The 26605-nt window shown below is 32.9% G+C and overlaps 1 protein-coding gene across 1 annotated transcript in view; it reads right to left on the minus strand.

Moving 5' to 3' along the window:
- The window catches only part of LOC114339713 (ER degradation-enhancing alpha-mannosidase-like protein 3), a 147541-nt gene that overhangs the window by 43462 nt on the left and 77474 nt on the right, over positions 1-26605 (minus strand). The window contains exons 3-4 of the mRNA XM_050662698.1: positions 11145-11297; positions 9949-10102 (exon numbers count right to left, since the gene is read on the minus strand). Of these exons, the coding sequence (XP_050518655.1) occupies positions 9949-10102; positions 11145-11297 (307 nt within the window). The remainder of the gene's footprint in view (positions 1-9948; positions 10103-11144; positions 11298-26605) is intronic.

Raw genomic sequence — 26605 nt, forward strand, 5'->3', positions numbered from 1 at the left:
TAAAAATTGTTTAAATAATTATACAGCTTTCAAATGAGAATATTTATGTTTTTAACTTTAAAAGGTACACTTGTAGTAACTTTATCTAAAATAAAGCCTACAACTGGAAAATATATGTAATTTTCTGTTCTTATAAATAAATTAATCTATTATAACAAAACAAAAGCAAGTTTGACATTTAATAATGCGTTAGTTCGATGGCTCTACTCGAGTTATTAGGAAACAAAAAAAGAATGAAGGAAATTGCTCCATGGGAAGCCGAGAAAATGCATTTTGTTAACGTATACCGATTTTGAACTTTGAGGGTTACATTTTCTCCAACCTAATTTTTGATTGGAATTTAGCTATTTTTGGCAATTTTCACACGTATTATCCATAGTTTTTATTATAATAATATATGTTATGAGGATTTTAAAGATATGAAAATTGGTGTGGAGAAAGAGGACAAAAATAAAAAGGTGATGGTTTGAAAATTATGATCCTATTGTTTATATCTTTGCCGTAAATTCCGGTCAAATTTGACCGGTTGTATCTCAGGAACCACTCGTCATAATTAAACGTTTTTTCTTTTAAAAGAAGCGTCCTGTCGCTGTCTTTCGAATACCGTTTTCACAATTTAATTTAGTTTAATATTTCCCGAGATATTCTATTTGTTTATAAACCAAAAAAATGTTCATAATTTTAAAATATTCCTGAGGCCGCTTAAATAGTCCAATTTCAATTATGTAAAGTAGGTACATTAGATAGGTATAGTGTCTTTTTATGAAAAAATCATAGTTATTCTTATGCATCATAATTATTGTCGTTATTGTAGCGACCGTAAATTTTTAATTAACATTTTAATTGTTGCTAAACTGTTCATTCAATTTCCATAGACTTCTGGAATTATAATATATACGGAAAGGGCTTTCGTTACCAAGTTATTTAATTATTGATTAACAACTACTTATCTAAAAGTTTAGTTGAAAATTAAAGATTTTGTTGGAAAAACCCGCTTTTTCCGGGGAAAGTTTTCGTCGAAGTAAATCGGAAAAAACACGTCTCTATGCAGAATTGAATTGCGGTGAATATTTATTTGGGTGTTTATGGTCTAAGTTGAAATCTTTGGAGTTATAGAGCAAAAATTGAAAAAAACACGATTTTCGGGCGCCATTTTGTTTATAAAAAAAGTAGCACACTATCTGCGGACTTTGCATATCTATATTATTAATACATACAATAATAATATTCGATTCCAGCAATAAAATTGCTGGTAAATAACTTTTCCTTGTATTTTGCTAATTAGCCCAGAGTATAAGACAGCAGACGACGAATATAGAAAACAAAAAGGACTCACTATGTGACTACGCAGTCACATTCCGTTTTCATTCGTCTAGGAAAAGGACATAGAGAAACTTCCTAGTACTCAAATCTGAGTAAATATAGAAAAGTAAAAGATGGTTTTGCTTGCTTTTGATTCAGAGGGATGCACAATCGCTGGACAGCTGTTTCCGCCATTGCAGGCTTCCTCAACAGCGCTAGCGTGCACACCTCTGAATCGAAAACCAGCTGGCCCATCTATTTAAGGGAAATTTCAAAGATCATTGAAATCCCCATTGGGACGCAATCCAGCGACATCTCTTAAACAAGAACTTTCAACAAGAAAAGTTTCAGATTTAAATAACTATTTACCATTTTAATTTTCATTATAATGGTGAATTCTGCATCTGAGACTTTTCATTTTGTTTAAGAGATGTCGCTGGATTGCGTCCCAATAGAGATTTCGGGTCGCCCACGTTTTCTCAACTCTCATCAATACGACTAACTTCACGCGTAACCTTGATACGAGAATTATACAAAGAAATATGCATTGAATTCCAGATCCCATAATTTTTTGAGCGTTATAAAGTGAGTACAAAGACATACATATTTAAAAAAACCATACAGAAGTAAAAACTTCCTTTGTATAATGGTATAAAAAAGTTTTATTAAAAAACATTAAAAGTCCTCCAAAAGGATTTGCAAAACGTTTTCAATCTGGATCAGATCATCCTCAGTGCCTAGAACGAAGTATTTCCACGTTAGAATGAATGCAAAAGGTTAAAATTGTGACTAGGTTAAAGAAAAATGTGGCAATATTTACGTTCTGCTTAGTACAAGAAACTAGCAACTTTTTGAAAAAGGTTACATCGAGAATTATGGTTTACATAATAATTATATGGTATTTATAGCGACTCCAAGTCGATGTTACAAGATGAATTGTGTTAGGAGTGCTCAAAGGGCAACATGGTTCCCCGCTCGATAAGAACTAATGGTTCTTGCCAGTTCAATGGACACAGACCAACAAAAGTGAAGGAGATGACAATCCAATTATCAGACCGAAGTGACATGACAAGACAGGTAGTCAGTTTTTGGTTATGAATTTCAAATTATTAGTGTTGTTTAAAATTTGGATTATATATTAGTAACTGTATAAAAGTGAAATTTAAATTATAATAAATTAGATTTTATTGTAAAAGTCTAAAAGGCAACTCTCTACTCTCTGTTACAGAAAGAACTGTTGTTGGTATTAGGTTGATAAAATACTAGTCATAGTAGAGTCAATGACGTCATTGGTGATAAATTTTGAGAAAGAAGCGAAAATTTGATTTAGTTTGAAAGAAAAGAGAAGAAAAATTAGTTCTATGTGCACAACTTATGTAGGTACCAAGATAAGGTGTATATTCATGTTGTAAAAATAACAAGAGTAATGTTGGTTGCCTATTATTGTGGTTGTAATGGTTATTGGCAAATTTCATTGCCATTGTTATTACCAATTTGCCAATAACCATTACAACCACAATAATAGGCAACCAACATTACTCTTGTTATTTTTTTTACAACATGAATATACACCTTATCTTGGTACCTACATAAGTTGTGCACATAGAACTAATTTTTCTTCTCTTTTCTTTCAAACTAAATCAAATTTTCGTCTTCTTTCTCAAAATTTATCACCAATGACGTCATTGACTCTACTATGACTAGTATTTTATCAACCTAATACCAACAACAGTTCTTTCTGTAACAGAGAGTAGAGAGTTGCCTTTTAGACTTTTACAATAAAATTTAATTTATTGTAATTTAAATTTCACTTTTATACAGTTACTAATATATAATCCAAATTTTAAACAACACTAATAATTTGAAATTCATAACCGAAAACTGACTACCTGTCTTGTCATGTCACTTCGGTCTGATAATTGGATTGTCATCTCCTTCACTTTTGTTGGTCTGTGTCCATTGAACTGGCAAGAACCACAAGTTCTTATCGAGCGGGGAACCATGTTGCCCTTTGAGCACTCCTAACACATTTCATCTTGTAACATCGACTTGGAGTCGCTATAAATACCATATAATTATTATGTAAACCATAATTCTCGATGTAACCTTTTTCAAAAAGTTGCTAGTTTCTTGTACTAAGCAGAACGTAAGTATTGCCACATTTTTCTTTAACCTAGTCACAATTTTAACCTTTTGCATTCATTCTAACGTGGAAATACTTCGTTCTAGGCACTGAGGATGATCTGATCCAGATTGAAAACGTTTTGCAAATCCTTTTGGAGGACTTTTAATGTTTTTTAATAAAACTTTTTTATACCATTATACAAAGGAAGTTTTTACTTCTCTATGGTTTTTTTAACTATGGTATACAGCCAGCTACTGGGATTTTCCCATTGATTTTACATACATATTTCTTTTTTTGTAATTACAGCTTCAATTTACCGTACACTTCTCGTAAACTCTGCCGATAAGGTAGAGTCGTGTTGAGAAAACCTGGCGTGCCCGGAAATTTCAATGATCTTTGAAATTTCCCTTAAATAGATGGGCTAGCTGGTTTTCGATTCAGAGTTCAGAGGTGTGCACGCTAGCGCTGTTGAGGAAGCCTGCAATGGCAGAAACAGCTGTCCAGCGATTGTGCATCCCTCTGAATCAAAAGCAAGCAAAACCATCTTTTACTTTTCTATATTTACTCAGATTTGAGTACTAGGAAGTTTCTTTCTGTCCTTTTCCTAGATGAATGAAAACGGAATGTGACTGCGTAGTCACATAGTGAGTACTTTTTGTTTTCTATATTCGTCGTCTGCTGTCTTATAAATTGTAAAAGTCGCAGATCAAGGATGTACCAGAAAGAACTTTCAACATGAAAAGTTTCAGATTTAAATAACTATTTACCATTTTAATTTTTATTATAATGGTGAATTCTGCATCTGAGATTTTTCATTTTGTTTATTTATAACGTTTAAAAAGAAGTCTTTTTAAAGAACTTTTAAGAAAAAAAAAATAAAAACTTCGATGGCGACTACTTTTTAAATGGATTTAAAAGACTATTTTTTTTTGACAATTTTGACGTTTTAATTAATGTTTAAACAATAATTCCGTAAAACTAAACCGATACTTTCATAGAAAAAAAAATTTTTTTCTCCTAAACTTTGATTTGACTGGGTTTTAAGCAACCAACCTTACTATAAAACAGAATAGCATTAGTATACCGGGTGGTGAATTGGAAAGCGGGCCATAGGAAACTCAATGTAAAATTCTAAGCTGTTAAATTCCTGCTTCCCTAATTATTTTACATCAAAAGTCATCAGAAACTATTTGTAGAGAATTGAAATCTCTATTGAAAACAACTGTTAATATTGTTCTATGAACAATAATTATTCAAAATTTTGTAAAAATATAATACAATTTTCAGAGTAATACGCCAAAGCTAGGCCACACACAATACAATAATGTGTATAAGATTGCATTTGTTGACAATGAATTTATTATATTAACAATTAGAACTGTCAATTTTTTAAATTATTTTATCATTTTTTGTTTAAAACACAATAAAGTTGATAAGATACCCTTAGTTAAGGAGAAAGTATTAATAATAAAGATATTTTCTTCAGTCAATAATGTGCTCTTCTTCTTCTTAAGGTGCCGAGACCGCTTGTCGATCGTTGGCTCTCATGTTGTGCAGCATATTAACAATCATTGTCTTATTTACAGCCGCACGAAATAGTTCAGTGCTAGTTTTCCCAAACCATTGGCGTAGGTTTTTAAGCCAAGAAGTTGTACGGCGGCCCACACTTCTTTTTCCCATTATTTTACCTTGCATGACAAGGTGAAGTATGTCATATTTTTCTGGGTGACGCATTATATGACCAAAGTATTCCAATTTGCGCCTTTTAACCGTGTTCACTACTTCGCAACTTTTATTCAAACGTTGCAAAACCCTTTCGTTTGTGACTCTTTCTACCCAACTGATCTTCAGAATACGGCGGTAGACCCACATTTCAAATGCTTCTAGGTTTTTTAAAAGCGATTCTGTCAGTGTCCATGCTTCAACCCCGTAAAGTAGTACTGGGAATATATAACATCGGACCATTCTTATGCGAAGTTCCAAATTTAGATCATGACTGCACAGGATTTTCTTAAATTTCATAAAACTTGTTCTTGCTTTGGCAATTCTACTTTTTATTTCTGTACTAGGGTTCCAGCTTTCATTAATATGAGTACCCAGATATACAAGATTACTTACTCGTTCAATTGAGTCATTACCGATTGTTACGTTATAGTTATTATTATTTACGGCTGCCTGTTTACTAATAACCATAAACTTTGTTTTTCTTGCGTTGAGTTTGAGTCCATATATCGCGCAGAATGCCACCATTCGATTCAATAACGCTTGAAGATGTTCAATTGATCCAGTCAGCAACAAGGTGTCATCTGCGTATCTGATATTGTTCATAAGCATACCATTAATGAGTATTCCCTCTTTTGCGTTTTCCAAGACTTCATTTAAGATTGTTTCAGCGTAAAGATTAAACAACATTGGTGACAATATACAGCCTTGTCGAACTCCGCGCTTGATTTTTACTTCTTCAGAGCACTGATTCGCAACCCTAATACATGCAGCCTGGCCCCAATACAAATTTGCGATTATTCTAATGTCCCTACCGTCCAGACCGGTAGTTTTGAGAATATGTAGCATTTTTTCATGGCGAACTTTATCAAAGGCCTTTTCAAAATCAATCGCGCGCATGAAAACGTCATGATTTACATCTCTGCATCTCTGAATTAGAACTTGGGTTGCGAATAGTGCATCACGCGTTCCAAGGCCACAGCGAAAACCGAATTGAGTACTTGAGATTCTTTCCTCAATTTTTCTATATGTTCTTTGATGAATGATTCTAAGAAACGTTTTCAATACATGACTCATTAGGCTGATGGTGCGATAGTCGCTGCATTTTGTGGCTCTGTGTTTTTTTGGTAGTACAACAAATGAGGATTTAAGCCAATCTTTAGGAATTTTTCCGCTTTCATAGATTAAGTTGAACAATTTCGTAAGTATCTTAATGCCCTCGACACCTAAAAGCTTTAGTGTTTCTACGTAAATCCCATCTGGTCCGATCGCCTTCCCGTTTTTTGCGTTCTTTATAGCGTATTGCACTTCTTCCTTAGATATTGGAGGACCGCTTATGTCATTTAGCGTTTCTAGTTCGCTTCTTTCATCATCGAATAATTCCTTTATATATTCTGTCCATCGTATTAGTTGACCTTCGATATCGATTATAATTTTTCCGTTTTTATCTTCGATTAGTGGAGGATTACATTTTTTATTCAGTCCTGCAACTTCTTTCAGTTTTTTGTGCATATTGGATGCGTCATAGATACGCTCGTAGTTCTCAATTTCTTTACATTGTTGTTTATGCCACTCTGATTTAGCTGATCTTATTTTTCTTCGAATCATACTGTTTAGCTTTTTGTATTCTGTCAGATTAGCATTCTTATATTTCCTTCTTGCATCCATTAAATTCAATATCTCTTCTGTCATCCACTGTTGCTTATTCCTACGCTGATTTTCCATTAGATGGTCTTCTTGGACTTTTTCCAATGTTTCTTTGCATGACTCCCATAATTGTTCTTCTGAATTTTTATTTCCCAATTTCTGAAACTGATCTTCTAATTTATCGGTTACTATTTCTTTCACTTCCGCATTTGAAAGTTTATCTTTGCTGATCCTAGGAGATATTTTGGGTTTTTTAATCTTTTTAAATTTAAGTAATACTTTAGCTGCTAGTAAGTTGTGGTTGGAGGGTACATCCGCTCCTGGATATGTTTTGGAGGACAAGATAGCATTTCTATATCTTTTTGATATACAGATATAATCAATTTGATTTCTTACTATTCTTCCGTAAGTGTCCATAGGAGATTTCCAGGTGTAAAGTCGTCGCTTAGGCAAGTCAAAAAAAGTGTTGGAAATTACTAATTGTTTTTCTACACAAAATCTAATCATTCTATCTCCACGGTCGTTTCTCGTTCCTAAACCAAACTTGCCAACGACATCTTCTTCACTACCTCTTCCAACCTTGGCATTGAAATCCCCCAATACAATGTTTATATCTTGGCTTCCTGTGAGTGATAATAAATAGTCTAGATCTGAATAAAAGCTTTCGACAACTTCATCGTCATATTGTTGTGTAGGTGCATATACCTGAATGATGTTTAAGTCTGTACGATTTGTTTTTATTTGTAACATTATTAACCTATCTGAGTATAGCACGATATTTTTTTACTGATTTTGCGACATTTTGTTCTAAAATAAATGCCACGCCATTTCTATGTTGCGGACCTTCTTCACCAGAGTAGTAAATTTCATAATTATCTATCGTTATATGGCCAGAACCCGGCCACCTCATCTCGCTTATACCTAAGATATTTATATTTAACCTTCGCATTTCCTTGATCGTATTGTGAATCTTTCCAGACTCAAACATACTTGTAATATTCCAAGTCGCTATTAAACATTCCTTATCTATTACCAAATTTGATGAATTACAGGGAATTCGCTTGCTGACGACTGGGGAAACCCTGCTGTTTCCCACGCCGAATCTTGGATTCCGAGTCCCATGATTAGTAAATATATTTACATTATTAACATCTGTCATCATGAGTTACTAGGGAAGTTATAATCAGGTAGTTTCCCGTTGCTTTCCTGAATAATGTGCTCACTGTCAGTTAAATAGTAACGTGTGGCCTAACATACCCACACATACCTACTGCGGTAAATACATTATATTTTTCAAAATTTTGGAATGTGTTTAAATCGTAGAACAATTGTAACTTCTGTTTTTAATACAGATTTCAATCCTCTACAAATAACTTCTCATGACTTTTGATGTAAAATAGATAGGGAAGCAGGAATTCAACAGTTTAGAATTTTACATTGAGTTTCCTATGGCCCGTTTTCCGATTCACCACCCGGTATAGTGTCATTTACTTTAGATGCAGGAACTAGACAGCACTGCGTGTTTCTGTAATGAACGCTGAAATATTTGACAATACCTTTATCTTCCAGAAACACATTTCTGTAATTTGTTGTTTAGAGGGTGTAGGTCTGGATCCCGCGTATGAAAAAAAAGTTGATTAATAGCAAGCTGAAAATTTGTTAATAGCTTAAGGGTGTCTAGTCGAATAAACTTTGATATGTGTGAACACTGGAACAGGGGTAGTTTTAATTGTGGAACAGGTTAAAAATTTGGAACGGTCACAGCACGAAAACGGCACATTTATTTTGTCCGACAGAACAGACTTAAACTCTTCGAACAGAGATTAAACTCTCATGCAAAAATCAGACTGCTATTTATCACCAAATGGGCGTTTTAATGAGTGGAACATGTAGAATATGTCAAATGACAGGAATTATGACAGGTAGTAAATAGCAGTCTGATTTTTTCATGAGAGTTTAATCTCTGTTCGGAGAGTTTAAGTCTGTTCTGTCGGACAAAATAAATGTGCCGTTTTCGTGCTGTGACCGTTCCAAATTTTTAACCTGTTCCACAATTAAAACTACCCCTGTTTCAGTGTTCTCATATATCAAAGTTTATTCGACTAGATACCCTTAAGCTATTAACAAATTTTCAGCTTGCTATTAATCAACTTTTTTTTCATACGCGGGATCCAGACCTAGTGGCATATACAACAGAATAAAAAATAAAGTGTGTTTCGACAATTTGTCAAAAATTAAAGAGGTGCCCGTTTTTCATGCCGGTGAATGTATTATATTATAAAAAAAGACTCAATTTTCTGGTGGGATGTAGAATAGCATTATGTTGTTTTATATGCCATTAGAGTGAAAACTGAGTCTTTTTGGTAGCAGTTGCCGCTAGGGCATCTATGCCATTTCGTTCGTTGCAATCCGGGACTGCACGCTGGGGTTTGTTTTGGTTGGATCAGGGAGAGCAGCATATGTGCCTCCTGATGAGAGACTAATAAGTTTCGAAACCGGTAGAGGTGCTTGCAGCACTCTCTGATTGGACTAGAATATGGTTCGGCTGTATTTTCGTTTTGCAACGAAATTGAAAATGGTTATTCATTTTTGTATTATATTATGTTAAATGAATTTCGACTCGATTCAAGTTCTCTGTTTACCCAGGTATAACCATACAACAGGCACCGCTAGGAAAACATTCCACTTTGCAGTTCAGAGAACCCGTACGAAACGAGTCTGTGTACCCTATACAGAGTATGGCATTAGTAAAATAAGAAAATCTACGGTTTCGTTTTGATTAAAATTATTTTACTAATGCCATACTCTGTATAGAGTACACAGACTCGTTTCGTACGGGTTCTCTGAACTGCAAAGTGGAATGTTTTCCTAGCGGTGCCTGTTGGTATGGTTATACCTGGGTAAACAGAGAACTTGAATCGAGTCGAAATTCATTTCACTTATTCTCCGTTAGAGGGCGTTCTAACCATACTGCGATATAAATTGTTTTAATTGATATCGAGAAACTACGGTTGTAATGGTAAAAATCTGTCTTCCTCAGAGCCTCCTTGACAACAGGTAGACCTAGAAATAGTACTATCGGGGGATGGAGGAAGACAGATTTTAATCAAAACAAAACCGTAGAATTTCTTATTTTATTATACGTTACTTACCCTAGAATGAGGTATTCCGGTAGTTGTATTAAAAGCTGGTAACAAACGGTATCCAACATCTTTGGCCATGTTTAAGAGTTCTCCTTTATACCAAGGCATTATCCCATCTCTTTGTTGCAAATATTCCGACAGGATGTGTGCTGACAGTAATCCGCTAAAAATAAACAACTTTTTATTAATATCATGTACACAACCGAAGTTTTGAACATGAAAAAATCATCCTGCCGATAGTTGACCTGTTTGCTGACCATTTACCAAAAACATGATCGTGTGCCCATTTCTCAGCACTGTTTGGGCCTTATGAAGAGATCTTATGTGTCGAAACCATACAATGCTAGCTTCTCACTCATTTTGAACATTTTGATCCAGTTTTCTGGAGTAGTGTTTCTTCTAATTCCGTATAGCTTTTTTTATTCGTACTTCTTTTGTTCATTTTTTCAACATTCTCAGAGATATCTTTTACCATGTTGTAAATGGTTATTTTAATGAAATACAATTTACAAACAAACAATTAGCTTCAGGTTACCCAAATCAGAAAACAACTATAAAGTGGTGTTTACAAACTAACTAGTGGTGACTGTCCAAAAACTTACATCGGTCAAACTGGCAGAACCTTTGACAAATGGATAGCAGAACACAAACGGGCTTTCAACAATAGAAAAACAGACACTTCTACATACGCACTTCACATTCTAGATCATAATCATTCTTTTAATGAACAGTTTCAAATTCTGCATATTCAAAATAAAGGCCTTAAGCTATCTTTATTAGAATCTATGGAAATTAATAAATTGAAAAATACAGATATAATTTTGAATGGCCAACTCGAGACAAACAGCTCCCCACTCCTCAACCTCTTCAGTTAAAGACTTTTAAAAAGACAAACCCATAGTAATCTAAATCACTTGAGAAAGGCACTCTGCCGAAACAGCTGTAGTCACATTGTTGTAATAAATTTTGTGGAAGTATAGAAAACAAACGTTTTCAGTGTTTTATTGTTATATAAAATGAACTTCCATCAAGTAACGGTCGAATCCATCAATTACCCAAATGTGTTATGTGACAGAGATTTTTCGTTAATTGATAATATGAACAAAGAAAATTAATGAAAAAAAAAAGAATAGGAATAAAAGCAAATAAATTTATGATTTTTATTTTTTGTATTATTCTACATATTTTAAACGTAATTTACTTACCCAACGACTCTAATGTTGGTTTCAAAAACTGAAACAACGACATCGTTATCAAAATTAACATCTTTGATAACCAATTTGACAGCGTGTTCGAATTCTTCGAGATCTCCAAAAATAGCAAGAGTATCTAATGTGTCGATTAAAGTTAACGAAAAACTGAAACAAAACATAATAATTATTAACCCTGGAAGATCTATTTTTCACATCAATTTTTTTTTCAACACAAATCGCACACATGGGTGACGATATCCAATGATTTTTGTGAAGATATAAAAAAAATAAATGTCATTATTTCCAGAGACTCTCTAATCACTATTAAATACACAAGACTAATCAAATTAATCATTTTATTTTCTTTTTCTTAATTGCAGCTATACAAAAAAAATATTCAAAATATTTAAAATTAATTAAAAAAATTCAAAAAAATCGAAAAAAGCCAGAAACATTTTATCAAAAATATTTGATCTTAATTTAACTGCAAAATGGTATTTTTAACACCTTTTGATTGTTGAACTCATATTCATTCTTAGCCAGGTATTTCAATTTTATTCACTTTGATGGTCACATTCACAACAAAGTTTAGGTCTATGCTCCACGCAGTATGCTTTATCGCAAGCCGACCATTAGCCCGATCAAAGAACAATCTGACCCCAAAAAAATAAAGGAAGGATGAAAATTTGGGAATAGGTAGTTGAAATTGACTCTTATTATATAAGAAAAAGTTTACAATTCTCGAAGATGAAAAAAATACATTCAAAATAAGACCGGAATTGGATAAAATGACTAATTCTTAACAACTTTTCTTCTATAGAGTTTTTTCACTAAGTCAATATTTTTCGAGTTATTTGCGAGTGAATATGTTCATGTTTAACAAAATAAAACATGTTTTTGGATGGTTTTTCGGAGATAACTCAAAAAGTAAGTATTTCAGCAAAAAAAATATTCTTAGCAAAAATATAGCCCATAAAAAATTGAAAAAAAAAAATGGTGTATACATGAGGTCTGTAGATCCGGTAGAAGCAGAGTTGCAGCTAATGAAAAGTAGGTTCTTCTTCGTCAAATTCCAAATCGAATATTTCAATGTGAAACAACCCAAAAACGGAGCACTTTTAGGGGAAAATTCATTTTAACTTTTTTAAAGTGTTTAAAAAAAGGTTTATTTTTGTTTTTTTTTAACTTGTAATATTAAAAGTAAGTGAATTGCGCTCAAAATATTGTTGGTCCCTTTTATTTTTTGGTAAAAAATCGCGAAAATCACCCCCTAATTAACATCACATATATATTTTAACATTACCACTTCACAAGTTACTTTATCTGTGTATTATTCATATGATCTGTAAGTTTCATCGGTTCAAAGTGCTTCGTTTTGAAAAAGCTGTAGTTAAAATGGCTTGAACGAGTAACTAATCACGAGTTTAGGCAAATTTTGGACAGCCATAGCATTTTTGTCTACCAATTTTTGTATAACAAGAAAACAAAAAATCAAAAATATTCAGAAAAACAAAACGTATATTTTATTACTCTTTGAGATTTTTGGTATTCCTAATTGTTTTTAAGTTAATTCCATAAACAATTACGATTTTTTTCAAAATTAAAAAAAATGTTTTATTTTAAAACCAATTTTTTTCAAAACTAAGCAGTTTGAACCAATGAAACTTATAGATATCTAATATAAACAATACATAAGTAAAGTAACTTGTAAAGCGGTAACGATTAATTTTATTTGAGAAGCTAATTAAGGGGTGATTTTCGCCATTTTTTTTACCAAAAAATAAAAGGGACCAACAACATTTTGAGCGTAATTCACTTACTTTTAATGTTAGAAGTTTTTTTTTAAACAAAAATAAACCTTTTTTTAAGCATTTTAAAAAAGTTGTAATTAATTTTTCCCGAAAAGTCCTCCGTTTTTTGGTTATTTCACATTGAAATATTCGATTTGGAATTTGACGAAGAAGAACCTACATTTCATTAGCTGCAACTCTGCTTCTACTGGGTCTGCAGACCTCACGCATACACCATTTTGTTCAATTTTTTATAAGCTATATTTTTACTAAGAATATTTTTTCGCTAAAATACTTACTTTTTGAGTTAACTCCGAAAAACCGTCCAAAAACTTTTTTTTTGTTAAAAAAGAACACATTCACTCGCAACTAACTCGAATATTGACTTAGTAAAAAACCTCTATACAACAAAAGTTACTTAGAATTAGTCATTTTATCCAATTCCGGACTTATTTTAAACGTATATTTTTTCACCCCGAGAAAAAAATTTTCACCCCGTATTTTTCAATTTTTGTAAAATGGAGGGGATATAGAATTGTAAACTTTTTCTTATATAATAATAGACAATTTGAACTACCTATTCCCAAATTTTCATCCTTCCTTTATTTTTTTGGAGGTTTTCGTAAAATTTGGCGTTCCCTGATCGCGCTACATGTATGCTTCGTTGTACTATCTTTTCCTTTGCAGAATAGCACCTAGTTTGCTTTACTAAACTTGTGGGAAGTTGTGTTACAAGGTCTTCAACTTGGAAGATTTTTTTGTCTGAGTGATTTCTGTAAAGATATTTGAAGTATCTTGGAAACAACAAGTAGCCGAACTACAAAGAAAATGTAACCAAAATATCGAAAATTATAAAAAACTGGGATGTAACATGAGAGTCAAACTTCATTTTCTGGATTCCCACGTTGTCTATTTTCCCGAAAATCTTGAAGCTATCAGCAAGAAACAGGAAGAGAGGTATCCAACGTAATTATCCTTTAAACTACCAGGTATAACATTACAAATCATTATATTTTACAAAAGAAAACATCGAGGAGAATCCAAAAACGTAAAAATATACAGGGTGCTCCATTAAAACAAATAAGTTTGTGTCACCCTGTCAATACGGGTGGTATCTATATGGAAATATTTTTAAATTATGGTACTATCTATGCTATGCCCCAACTTTTACCTAAATAAATTTTTTTCGTATCTCTTACGACAAACGAGTAATTTTCCTCGCACTATTGCCGAACCCTGTATAAGATATTAGTTTTTACCTTATCTCTGAGATGGTCAGTTATTGATTAAGTGATATGAACTGTAAGTAATCATAATACTAAACATTAGTAATTAACGATTGAGACAGAAATTATGATTCACTGAATAATATAATCTTTATAGACAAGGCGAAAACGGCGGGTTCTTTGGAGAAAATATTCCCATGAGATTTTTTTGCATAATCACATTCGTGAGACATTCCAGAATAAGATTCAAGAAGTCGCCCATGCGAAAAGTGGTCCAATTTTTTTTAACAATTTTTTTTTGTAATCAAATTGCAAAAATCAATATTTTTGGCCGGAACAATTTTTTTTAGGTTTTTTGGACCCTTCTACATAAAAAGTGTCTCTTATAATTTTTCTCTAAAGTTAATAGTTTTCGAAGTAAAAGCATTTTAAAATTGAAAAAAAAAACGAAAAATAGGGATTTTCAAGGCTTAATAACTCGGTTAAAAGTTGTTACTATGAAAGTCAGAAAGTAACTGAATCAAAATTTAAAGCCCCCCCTAGAAGATCCTGAAGAAATTTTTGTCATTATTTGATTACTAAGCTGTACGTAACACGTATTAGGCGGCCGTCCATGATAAGTGCGAAAGAGATGCCATTCAGGCAGTCCAATGGCGCATCTCACTCGCACTCACATTTACAGCCGCGTCAATACGATCTTACCACTCATTATTAATAATTAAAAATAACAGCTTAGTAATAAATTAATGACACAAATTTCTTTAGGATCATGAAGGGGGGCTTTAAATTTGATTTAGTCACTTTCTGACTTTCATAATGATCATTTTTAACCGAGTTATTAAGTCTTAAAAATGGCCATTTTCGCGTTTTTCAAATTTTAAATTGCTTATAATTCGAACAAGATCAACTTTAGAGAAAAATTATAAGAGACCTTTTCTGTCCGGAATGGTCCGAAAAATCTAAAAAAAATTCTCCGGGCAGAAAATGATGATTTTTGCAATTTGATTAAAAAAATTAAAAAAAAAATTGGACCACTTTTCGCGTTGGCGACTTCTTGAACCTTATTCTGGGGTGTCTCACGAATGTGATTATGCAAAAAAATCTCATGGGAATATTTTTTCCAACGATCCCGCCGTTTTCTCCTTGTCTATTAGGAATTTAGGCAAGTTGACAGACGAATGAACACATTAATTTCACATCGAAGTCATTAAACGCACATCCCTATGATCATTTAATCATTTAACAAAAGGATATATGCAATTAGAATAGAAATCGTGGCTTGCATTTAATTACAACCACGATTACAACTCGAAATCGTTTACGTCACATCCCGTTAATTTTTTTCGTGATATGAATATTTTATTTTGAAATGCGACACTGCGAGGGATGTGCTACGTAAGGCGATAATATTTTACCTGACAAAACAAATTTATTTATACTGCAAATCTATTTATTTATACCACAACGTACATACATTGTTCCGAGAAATTAATGCATCGGTAAACAATGGATCAAAATTTTGTTTTTGGCAAAAGTAACAAACAATGCGTTGGATTCATAAATAATTTTAATATTCAATATGTGTGAAGCGGTGCAGATTCTATTTTTATCCTTAATAACAACTTCGTTTCACTTCCAGAAGATCGGCGGCTTCCCGGGGCGGAAGACAATTTTGCCGCCCACTTATTTAGGTATTTAATTTAAGGGGAACGGAGCAAAATGCAAAATTTTGACGCATGTCAAAATTTTCAATGTGTTTTAAATGTATTATTTTTTTTCGAATCCTGAGAAAACTAATAAGTATTTTTGAAAAATTTAAACGCAGAATGAAAGACTACTTTATTACCGAGGGCTGAAAGTCCTTAGAACAAATAAAAAGTTTCTCTTGAATGAAATATTTGCAATTAAAAATCACACTAAATTTTTTCTTTTATTTTTACCCCTGTAACTTATTAAAATAAACATTATACAAGTTTTCAGGGACTTTCGGCCCTCGGTAATAATGTAATCTTTCTTTCTGCGTTTAAATTTTTCAAAAATATTTATTAGTTTTCTCAGGATTCGAAAAAATAAATTACGTTTAAAACACATTGAAAATTTTGAGAAAGGCATTTTTTACATTTTGCTCCGTTCCCCTTAATATATACTATACATTAAATGAGTACATTAATTATAGAGAACTTTTCGGCGAGAACAGTCATCATTATTTTGCATTATACAGGTTAGATTTTAAATAAAAAAGTTTTACAATCACGTTTATTAATAGGGCTTTTCATTCACAGTCATTTGTTTCGAGCTTCCGTCATATGTCGTATAATCCGTGTATATTAATATTATACACAGATTATACAACATATGACAGAAGCTCGAAACAAATGACAATCGATGAAAAGCTCTATACAAAAATTCTTTTACTTTAACCAATTACATACATTGATATAACTTAGGTAGGCTATCACTTAAGATTCGGTACACCTTGATGATCGACAAGATTAAATAAAATCAATTTTTAATTAGAACTAGAACGACACTATAATGTTATATTTTTATTGAAAAGTAATATGAGTATTTGTTACAATTAAAAACAAAACTTCCGTCTTCAATTAAAAATGTATACGTCTACTTTTTTTTTAAAGTAAAGTCTTTTATTGCACCGTCAATGTCTATCGCATCACACACCCCCTGCTCAATAGACAAAATAGCCAAATTAGTTAGTCTTAGAGTACTCATTGTCGATCTGAAATAATTTTTAATCAATTTCAATTTTGAAAAACTTGTCTCACAGCTGGCATTGCTTATAGCAACTGTGAAAAATATTCGGAACAATATTAAAATATTAGACAGAGTGTCTTCCAGCTTGGATTTAACAATAAATTTAAATAATTCAAATGAGTCTGCATTAATCAATTTATTTTCGTTGCCTGTAGCAGCAACGAGAGTCCACAGTCGAAGTCTTTCCAGCTTAAAATCCTGCTCGTCAATTTCGTCAGATGCGTAGTCTAGATTACATTCAGTATTGTCTGGATCTAATAATATAGCCGGCGTTAAAGAGGCAAACTTATCCGTTAAATTCTGTAGCTGTTGAAAACGCTCACGAATTTCTACAATAACTCTATCTAACAAAGAAAACAGCTTTCATCTCAACACATTTTCACAAGACAAGTTAACATCTCTAGTTCCGCCATCAAAAATATGCTTTCTTGTGATGCGCCTCCGACATTTTATGGAAATTCCAAGTTCTTCACACATATTTTTTGCCTAACCTACAGCACCATTTGCCCATTCTTCTCTTTTCTCTGTCAACATCATCTGCAAAGCATTTACTTTCTGAGCACACAATCTTATGTCAAGTCAAGTCCCCTTGTTTGTAAATATTTTTGTGCATTATTCACTTCATGTAGCACTGGTTGCCACAGGCCCAAACAACAAAGAAAGGAAAATGACTGCATCGAAACTAGTAAAGCACCTGCATCTGTCTTAGTATTTAAGCTTTCACCTGCCTCTGTCAGTTTTTCCAAAGTGACGAGAATGTCTTTCTAATGTCACATTTACGGCATCGTCTTTTGCACTCCACCGCGTGTCTTGAACCCTTTTAAGCTTTTGCCTGTAGCTGCTATCAGAACTTCCCAACGATGTGTCGATGAGGAAAAAAAAAAGAATAGCAACGTTCTAAAGTGCCGAAAAAAGTTACTGAATCCACGTCAACTGAGGCAGCGTGTAAACAAACTAGGTTTAACGAATGATTTGAGTAAGGTACGAATTCAGCTTTAGGGTTTATTTCTTGAATTCTTTGTTGAACTCCTTAATACTTTCCAGCCGTAACAGCAGCATTATCATATGCTTGGCCTCTACAGTTGCTTATATCTAGGCCATCAGCTTGAATCTTGTCCAAAATCACACTGAATAACGTATAGGGTAGAAAAATAATTGCCAATGTATGTAATAGAAGTCATTATTGCTGATTGTTAGTCATACACGGGGAATTACCACAAGTCAGTATATACGTTGTTGCCAGTCGCTACAAAATATCATTCAAAGAAAAGGAATTCCCCGAATTCGTCACAAAATAAGTAATGAAAAATTCCGTGCTCCTTTCAATCGGTCCGAATTTGTAGTTGCGATAAAAATATAAAATGGTTCAAATATTTACAAAATATTTTTATTATTTATTGTTAAACTTGGCCGCCCTCTAAAAAGTGCCGCCCCTGCCGCCCTCACTAAGCTACGCCACTGATCGTTCCAAAAAGTTCATCAATAAACTTAAAGATAGCCTCAAACCGTTTACAGAATTTTTCTCAGAACAATTTGCCCCTTATTATAAAATACCTAGCAATCCATTAATACCCAGACTGTATGGTTTACCTAAGTTACACAAAGAGGGTATCCCCATTCGTCCAGTCGTCATCTTCATAAACACTCCAGTTTCCATTCTTTCAAAATTTATACTTAATCTTATTAACAACATGACGAACTTCACTCGTTTTTCAGTCAAAATCACTAGTCATCTTGTCAATAATCTCCAGTAAATCCAGCTTCATCCAAACATTACCATACCATGCTTTCATTTGATGTTAGCAATCTTCTCATCTCTGTCCCAAAACACAAATCAATTAATCTGCTAGACTCTCTTCTAAGAGCTAGTTCTATTACTATGTCCACTACTATTAATTCAATTATTGCAATTCTGTCTGGCTCAAGATTTTTTGTATTCAATAATAATAATTAGTATAGACAACCTGATGGCGTAACCATGGGTAGCTGTCTAGCCCCTCTCCTTGCTGACATGTTCATGGATCATTTAGAATCCATATCTACATATCATGAAAAATATTGAAATTCTCCATTAGTATCGATATATTGGAGACTTTTTAGTCTTCATTTCAGGTAATTCCAACTCAGCTGATTTATTACTTTCTAAAATCAATCAAATCCACCCCAATATTAAGGTAACTATAGAAATAGAGTTATCCCAATGAATTAACTTTCCTGACCTCATCATTACCAGATTAAATGACCACTTCGATTTCTATAGGAAACCGAGACAGACTGATCATGTCATACCACTTTCATCCAACCACCGCCACCGCCAACTACAAGGACATGTCTATACCTAATTACCGAAATTACGAAATTACGTAATTTTTCTCTGTCGCACAGTTTTAGATTGAAGCGCGCAGTCTAGGTATTTATGTCTATACAGTCAACATTGACGTTTGCATTTGCATGTACTTTGCCTATGGTGGTTGTAGGCAACAGCCATCTTTGGCGTGTATTAGAAAGAAACAAAGGTGGATGTTTTTATGCCCTATAATACATCAAATTCTGAATATTCTGTGTATTTGTGCAATAATATGTTTGCATGCGTGTTATGTTATGAGACAGAAGACGATTTCCAAAGAATAACACACATCTTCAATACAACAGCCAAGAAATACAATATGATAATATCAGCAGGAAAAACCAAATGTATGACAACATCTAAATACCCACTACGATGTAAAATCGAAATTGATGGGAAAATAATAAAGCAGGAAGCAAGGTTTAGATATCTGGGAATAGATATAACCAGTTACGGAGATGTTGAAGAGGAAGTACAACACCAAAGCTTAAAAGCAAGTAAAGCGACGGATCTCTTAATGACACAATCTGGAAGAACAAACACCTAAGACAAGACACAAAAGCAAGAATCTATAAAGCAGCAATTAAACCTATATTGACATACACGGCGGAGACAAGACCTGACACATCTAAAACGAGACGACTACTAGAAACAATAGTGATGAAAATACTCCGACGAATATCAGGGAAAAGTCTGTTGGATAGGGAGAGAAGCGAAAACATAAGAAGATCATGCAATGTAGAAGACATAAATGGATGGATCACAAAACAGAAACAGGAGTGGAACGAACACATTAGTAGAATGGCAGAGGATAGGATAGTACGAATAGCACGAGATAAGTCACCAAATGGACGAAGAAGTATTGGCAGACCAAGAAAAAGATGGTGCGATAACTTAAACAATTTAGGAGGCCAATATTGAAGAAGAAATAAAGCCTACATACAAGAAGGAAGAAGAAGAAGATGTGATTCTTTGTTTGGGAGTGGTCGTAATAATGAGTTATTAGGGTAAAAAAGTTGTAAATTGTGTTTTTATGTATTGTGTGTTGCATATGTGTAGTGTATGATAGAGATATATGCTTCACATACTCCTATCCTCTATTGTTGGTATGTTTTTGTTGCTAACTTCTTGTTTAAGTATTGGCAACCAAAGTCTGCTGCATTCTGCCGATGAATTGCTACACATTTTTGTTCATTCAGTAGGATGAAGGCTGTTGATTTGATTTTTCTCTTTTTTATGTCTGTTTTCTTCATGATCCTTGATGCAACTTTCAACTGTGGTCTGTGTTCATTGTCCTAAACACGTTTGCATATCTGTGATTTGTCGAAATCCCTGTTTTTGACGTAAATTCCATGTTCGTTGATTCTGACATTTAATTGTCATGCAGTTTCTCCCACGTAGAAATTGTTGCATTCATAGGATATTTTGTAGACGCATTTAGATTTGGTTTCGGACAGGATAGATCTGAGCTCTGAGTATGTTGATGGTTTTAAATGTTACTATGTTGTACTTATTTCCTATCCTTTTTAATTTGTTTGATAAGCGTATTGTTGTAAACCTTGAGGGGTTAACCTTGACGGTCGATTCTGATGTAATATTCATGTTTAACAACCCCAAAAATCCCGATTAATCTGTTTGCATTAATTTAGTGGCAAAAACCGTCCAAACTCCAGAAGAAGGTGTGTCTTAGCAGCAGGGGCGGTTTCTCCATTGGTTCACTTGTGCAGTGAACACCCAATAAAATTTCATTAAAATAAAGTTTTTTTTAAATCTCATAAATATTATAGTATGATTAAAATATATTTTTTAAATATCATAGAATCATTAAAATATAACTTTATTTATTAATCATATTTATTTGCTCTACGCCGCTCGATGCAAGTGGCAAGTGCAGATACTATGCTGTGGTGCAGAATTCAAATTGAACCAGCCAGTACTAACCTAACCCTGTAATTAGAAAGAGAAATCTTAAAATCCGTGAAACCAGCGATCGCCTATTTACAGTTGAGTCTCTGAATCTTTACCCGTGCGTCATCATTTAAAGCATACGAAATAAGTCGATGATAAGTCGAAAATTGAAATTTACTAAATGCAACAGCAAGTGACAGTAAAATTGCTGTTGCGTTTAGTAAATTTCAATTTCTGACTTATCATCGACTTATTTCGTATGCTTTAACTGAAGACGCACGGGTAAAGATTCAGGGACTCAGCTGTAAAACAATGAGGATTTGTGCAGTGCACACAGGGACCAGTGGGGCGTTTCGGTTCACAGTTTGGTACAATATTTTCTGTGTTATCTTCAGACTTTAATGCACGTGTTATCGATGTTTTTGCCAAACACAAAAATCGAAGAATGGATTTTTTGTATAAATAAAAGGAATAACTTCAATAAATTGAATACAAAAATTACAGACATTTTTATATTATTTTTAAAGTTAAAATTTTGTTTCTAATTCGCTTTAATTTAAAGTATTGCATACGATAATAAAACGTATCTCATATTTCTTTTATGTTTTATTTATATAGGAACAACAGTAACAGTAATAAATAATACAAAATTTATACAAAAACGGACGAGACCCTCAAAAAATTTTGCCTGAGCCACAATTGCCCGCGGCTCTTATTCACCATTTCTATAGTTCATCATCACCATCATCATTAATGGTGTTACAACTCTTCGTGAGTCTTTGCCGCGTTTACTATTGACTTCCATGTTTATCGGTCCTATGCCACTAATTCCCATTGTCTCACTCCCATTTCTATAATTACATTCCTTAATTGAACACCCTTTTTAAATTACCACGAACCGCTACTGCTTAGCAGTGACCCTGGGCATCATGTGCTCCGGGGATCGGTTCTGATGGCGTATTCGTGTTTAGCAACTCCAAAAAACCCACGAGTAATCTCTTTGAATCAAATTAGTATGAAAAACTCTGGAAAGACCAGAGGACGTGCCTTAGCAGTACCCGTGGGCATCAGGTGCACCGGGGCTTAGTCACAGTATAAAGAGGGAACGTCTATATACTGTGGCTTAGTTCTTATGACACATTCATGTTCAGCGACCCCAAAAATTCCCTAGTAACAAAATCTGGCTCTTAATCTACTGCATTTGACATGTTTATGCACTGTAAATTATTCAATTAAGCATTTTCACCCATTTGTCTATTGTAGACTTCTTTCCTGACGTCATCACGAACACGATGCAAAACGTTGCAAGTCTATAGGTGTTGTATTTAAAAATAAATTTATTCCTGAGTTTTTGGTTCTAAAGGGAGAGCACGAGGATGGAGTCTCTCTGTCTAGAAAAACATGTTACTGTCTAGACAGTAACATGAAAAATGTTGCAAAAATTAAACGTTTAGATAAAAAAAAAATAATGATCAGGTGCAAAATTAGACAAGTTAATTTGACTTTGTAGCTAAGCTATTACAACACAAAACTGCACGTTGCATGACGTGGCGCGGTATTTTTTTGATAACATATTGTAATAATTATTGTTGCTGTGACTAAAAACTAATTGAAATATATTGAATTTCGAAAACAATACATGTCACAATATGTAAATGTTCTGGAAACATAAAAATCTTTCCATCTATTTATAGTTGGGTATTTTGAAGTAAATAATTTGTCAAATTATTAGATCTCACTAACCCAGAAACCGAAATAAAGGTAAGAGACCAACTAAGAAAGGAAATAAAGGACATTAACGAGAACACGTAGGACATAATAGAGAGATGGGACAAATCAAGGGAAGCAATCCAAACAACATGCGCGACTCTATTAAAGCGTGATAGACAGAAGAAGAAAGAATGGATGTCTGATGAGATAATGGATATGATGGATGAAATACGTAAATTCAAGCATAAAAATACCAGCAGATCCACAGAATTATAAGAACAAAAATTTGAGAAGCCAAAGAAAAATGGTTTTCCAACGAATGCAGGGAAATAGAACAATACGAACGTAAATATGACAGTAATAATATGCACAAAAAAATAAAATAAATGACAAACAAGAAGAAATTCAATAAGTGACCCAACAGCATAAAAGATAGCGATGGAAATCTTATCTCGGAGCCATCAAGGAACTTAGAAACATGGAAAGCCCACATAGAAAAATTATTTGCATCGGGCAAAACTGATGATCACCTATATGGAGAAGGAGAAACAGGACCTTGTATTCTTAAATCGGAGATAGAAGATGCCATTGCAGCACTAAAAAACAATAAGACAAACAATTCCTTGATAATTTAATCTAGTTGTACTTTTTAACAACATACACTCTCCGGCACAAAATTCCGACACCCAAAATTTTTGATTAAGGCCATCGGTACATAATTCGCAAATATTTTACGGCTATCCCTACTGTTTCTATCTTTACACGGCAAATTACGTGTAGTAAAATTCACACTGGTATGGATATGTAAACATTACTAGAATGTCATTCTACTTGAAAATGTCATCATTAACTTAAAGAGATGGCTTTTGAATGTTCTTGGATAACTGTTATTTGTATAATTGCAAATTATTAATTCAGTTAATAAATGTGATAATTTTTTCACTAACTATGTATTCAGTGATTGTAATAATTTATATGTACAACAAAAACTAATACTCAATCGAGAAAAGAGGAAAATTGTTAAAGTGATTTTTTAATAATATATTGTTACTATGGAACGCTTACAATTTTGAACATCTTTAACAACAAAAGACTTGGATCACAGAATATATTATCCTGTTGTATTCTCTGCATGGATCTTCCACAAATAATACACAATAAATAACTTTTTATTAAGTTCACGTCTTAAATCAATTATTTATCAAATACACTATATATAAAATAAGAAAATCTACGGTTTCGTTTTGATTAAAATCTGTCTTCCTCCATCCCCCGATAGCACTATTTCTAGGTCTACCTGTTGTCAAGGAGGCTCTAAGGAAGACAGATTTTTACCATTACGACCGTATATTGTCGATATAAATTAAAATAATTTATATCGCAGTATGGATAGAACGCCCTCTAACGGGGAATAAGAGCCTCTTGACAACAGGTAGACCTAGAAATAGTGCTATCGGGGGATGGAGGAAGACAGATTTTAATCAAAACGAAACCGTAGATTTTCTTATTTTGTTAATGCCATACTCTGCATAGAGTACAAAGACTCGTTTCATAGGGGCTCTCTGAACCGCAAAGTGGAATGTTTTCCTGGCGGTGCCTTTTGGTATGTTATACCTGGGTTAAGCAGAAAGCTTGAATTGAGTCGAAATTCATTACACTATATATAGTCGGTTCGCTAAACTCAGACACAACTGGCTAGTGACTTTAGTAAGTAATTTTGCCAATTTGGTAAAATTGGCAAAAAAATAATTACTAAATAGTTAATAATTACTAAACAATTAGTAATTTTGCCAATTTTGGCAAAATTGGCAAAAAACAAAAAAATTACAGACTAAAATCACTTGCCAGTTGTGTCTGAGTTTAGCGAACCGACTATATCAATATTATTTAATCAACAACTCAAAATATTCCCGATGACATGTCAAATATTTAAAATTGTCACTGATTGTCACTGTCTCACTGACAATATTCTATTCGACTGAATGCGTTGTAAGACAAAGATAGATTTGGATAACATTACCACGGACATTGTGTTAATTTTTTTCGAATCCTGAAAAAACCAATAAATATTTTTGAAAAATTTAAACGCAGAATGAAAGACTAAATTATTACCGAGGGCCGAAAGTCCCTTGGAATAAATAAAAAGTTTATTTTGAATAAGATATTTGAAATTAAAAATCACACTAAATTTTCTCTTAGTTTTTCACCTCTGTAACTTATTGAAATAAACATTAGGTATAGAAGTTCTCAGGGACTTTCGGCCCTCACTAATAACGTAATCTTTCATTCTGCGTTTAAATTTTTCAAAAATACTTATTAGTTTTCTCATGATTCGAAAAAAATTAATCCCCACTTGAATAGTATTACAGCCGAAAATACGTACCCATCCCCTTAAGTTTGACAATGTATAACTTTATTATTTGTACTCCGATTTTCAAGATTCTTGCACCAGTTTGTAGGAACATGTATTGATATCGTTTGGTATTATTCCGGCAACACAAAAATTTTGCTTGCATAGCATAAAACGGGGGTGAATGGAAGTGTTGTATTTCCTCCTAACTTTAAAACATTATGTGGAAAAATGGAACAGCTGATTTTGTTTCATAGTCTTGTCATATTATCCCGGAGGCATCACTAAAATTTTGTTTTTTGAATTATCGGCATATCTCTTTTTTTTTGTAAGAGATGTACCATTTTTTGTAAATGTAAACATTGATTGACCCATAAAATAGAAGTTGGATTGATAAGATTAGAATGGCCAGCTTGCAGCCCAGATCTCAACCCTATTGAGTATTTATGGGATGAATTAAAAAAAGCATGATACATAGACTGACAGAAATTCCCATGACAAAAAATAACTTCGAAATAGAACTAAACATCATTAAACAAATAGCAGTAAACAACGGCTATAACGAACAAACAGTTAACAAAATTTTAAACCAAAAACTCCATAAGAAAGCCCTGAAATTAGTGTATCCACCACCACAGAAAGAACCCAGTACCTTCTGCTCTCTCACATATACTGGCAAGATAACAACAACATTTATTTTTTATTTTTTATTATTTATTATTTATACATATGACCTGGCCTCTAGTGACTAATCCAGGTCGTTTTTTCCTGATGGGATTACAGATATTTTTTTTTTATATTTTTACATTTTTTACTCAACTATTAAATCTATTTTTACAATTAACAATTTGCCATAATCTATTAATTACGTTTAACAAACAAATTTAAATAAACATTTTAAAATATTTTTGGTACTATCAACTCCCTTCTAAGTTATAAAGACAGTCCCTCTATTTTCAGAAGAGAGTTGGTAGTTTTTTTTTTTTTTTTTTTTTTTATTTCATAAATTATGTATTGAATTATTATTTTTATTTATTTATTTTATATTGAATTTTTTTGAATTTATATTTTATTTTATTTCTTTTAACTTTATCTTACTCAACTTCATCAGGGTTGGATTATTGGTTGTCTTCTTCTATTATTATAGATTTCTTGTTGTTTTTTAGATATTATTTGTGTGAGATTGTTTAATATTTCAAAATATTCTTCATTTTGTAATATATCTCTTATTTCAATTCTTTCTAATCTTCTTCTCATTTCTCTATGTTCTTCATTTTCTATAGTATTTTCACAATGTAACACTATATGTTCTGGTGTACCTAGTTCTCCACATTCACAATATGCATCATCTTTTAAGTTAAATCTTTCCA

This window comes from Diabrotica virgifera, chromosome 9 (genome assembly GCF_917563875.1).
Source record: "Diabrotica virgifera virgifera chromosome 9, PGI_DIABVI_V3a".
Taxonomy (NCBI): Eukaryota; Metazoa; Arthropoda; class Insecta; order Coleoptera; family Chrysomelidae; genus Diabrotica; species Diabrotica virgifera.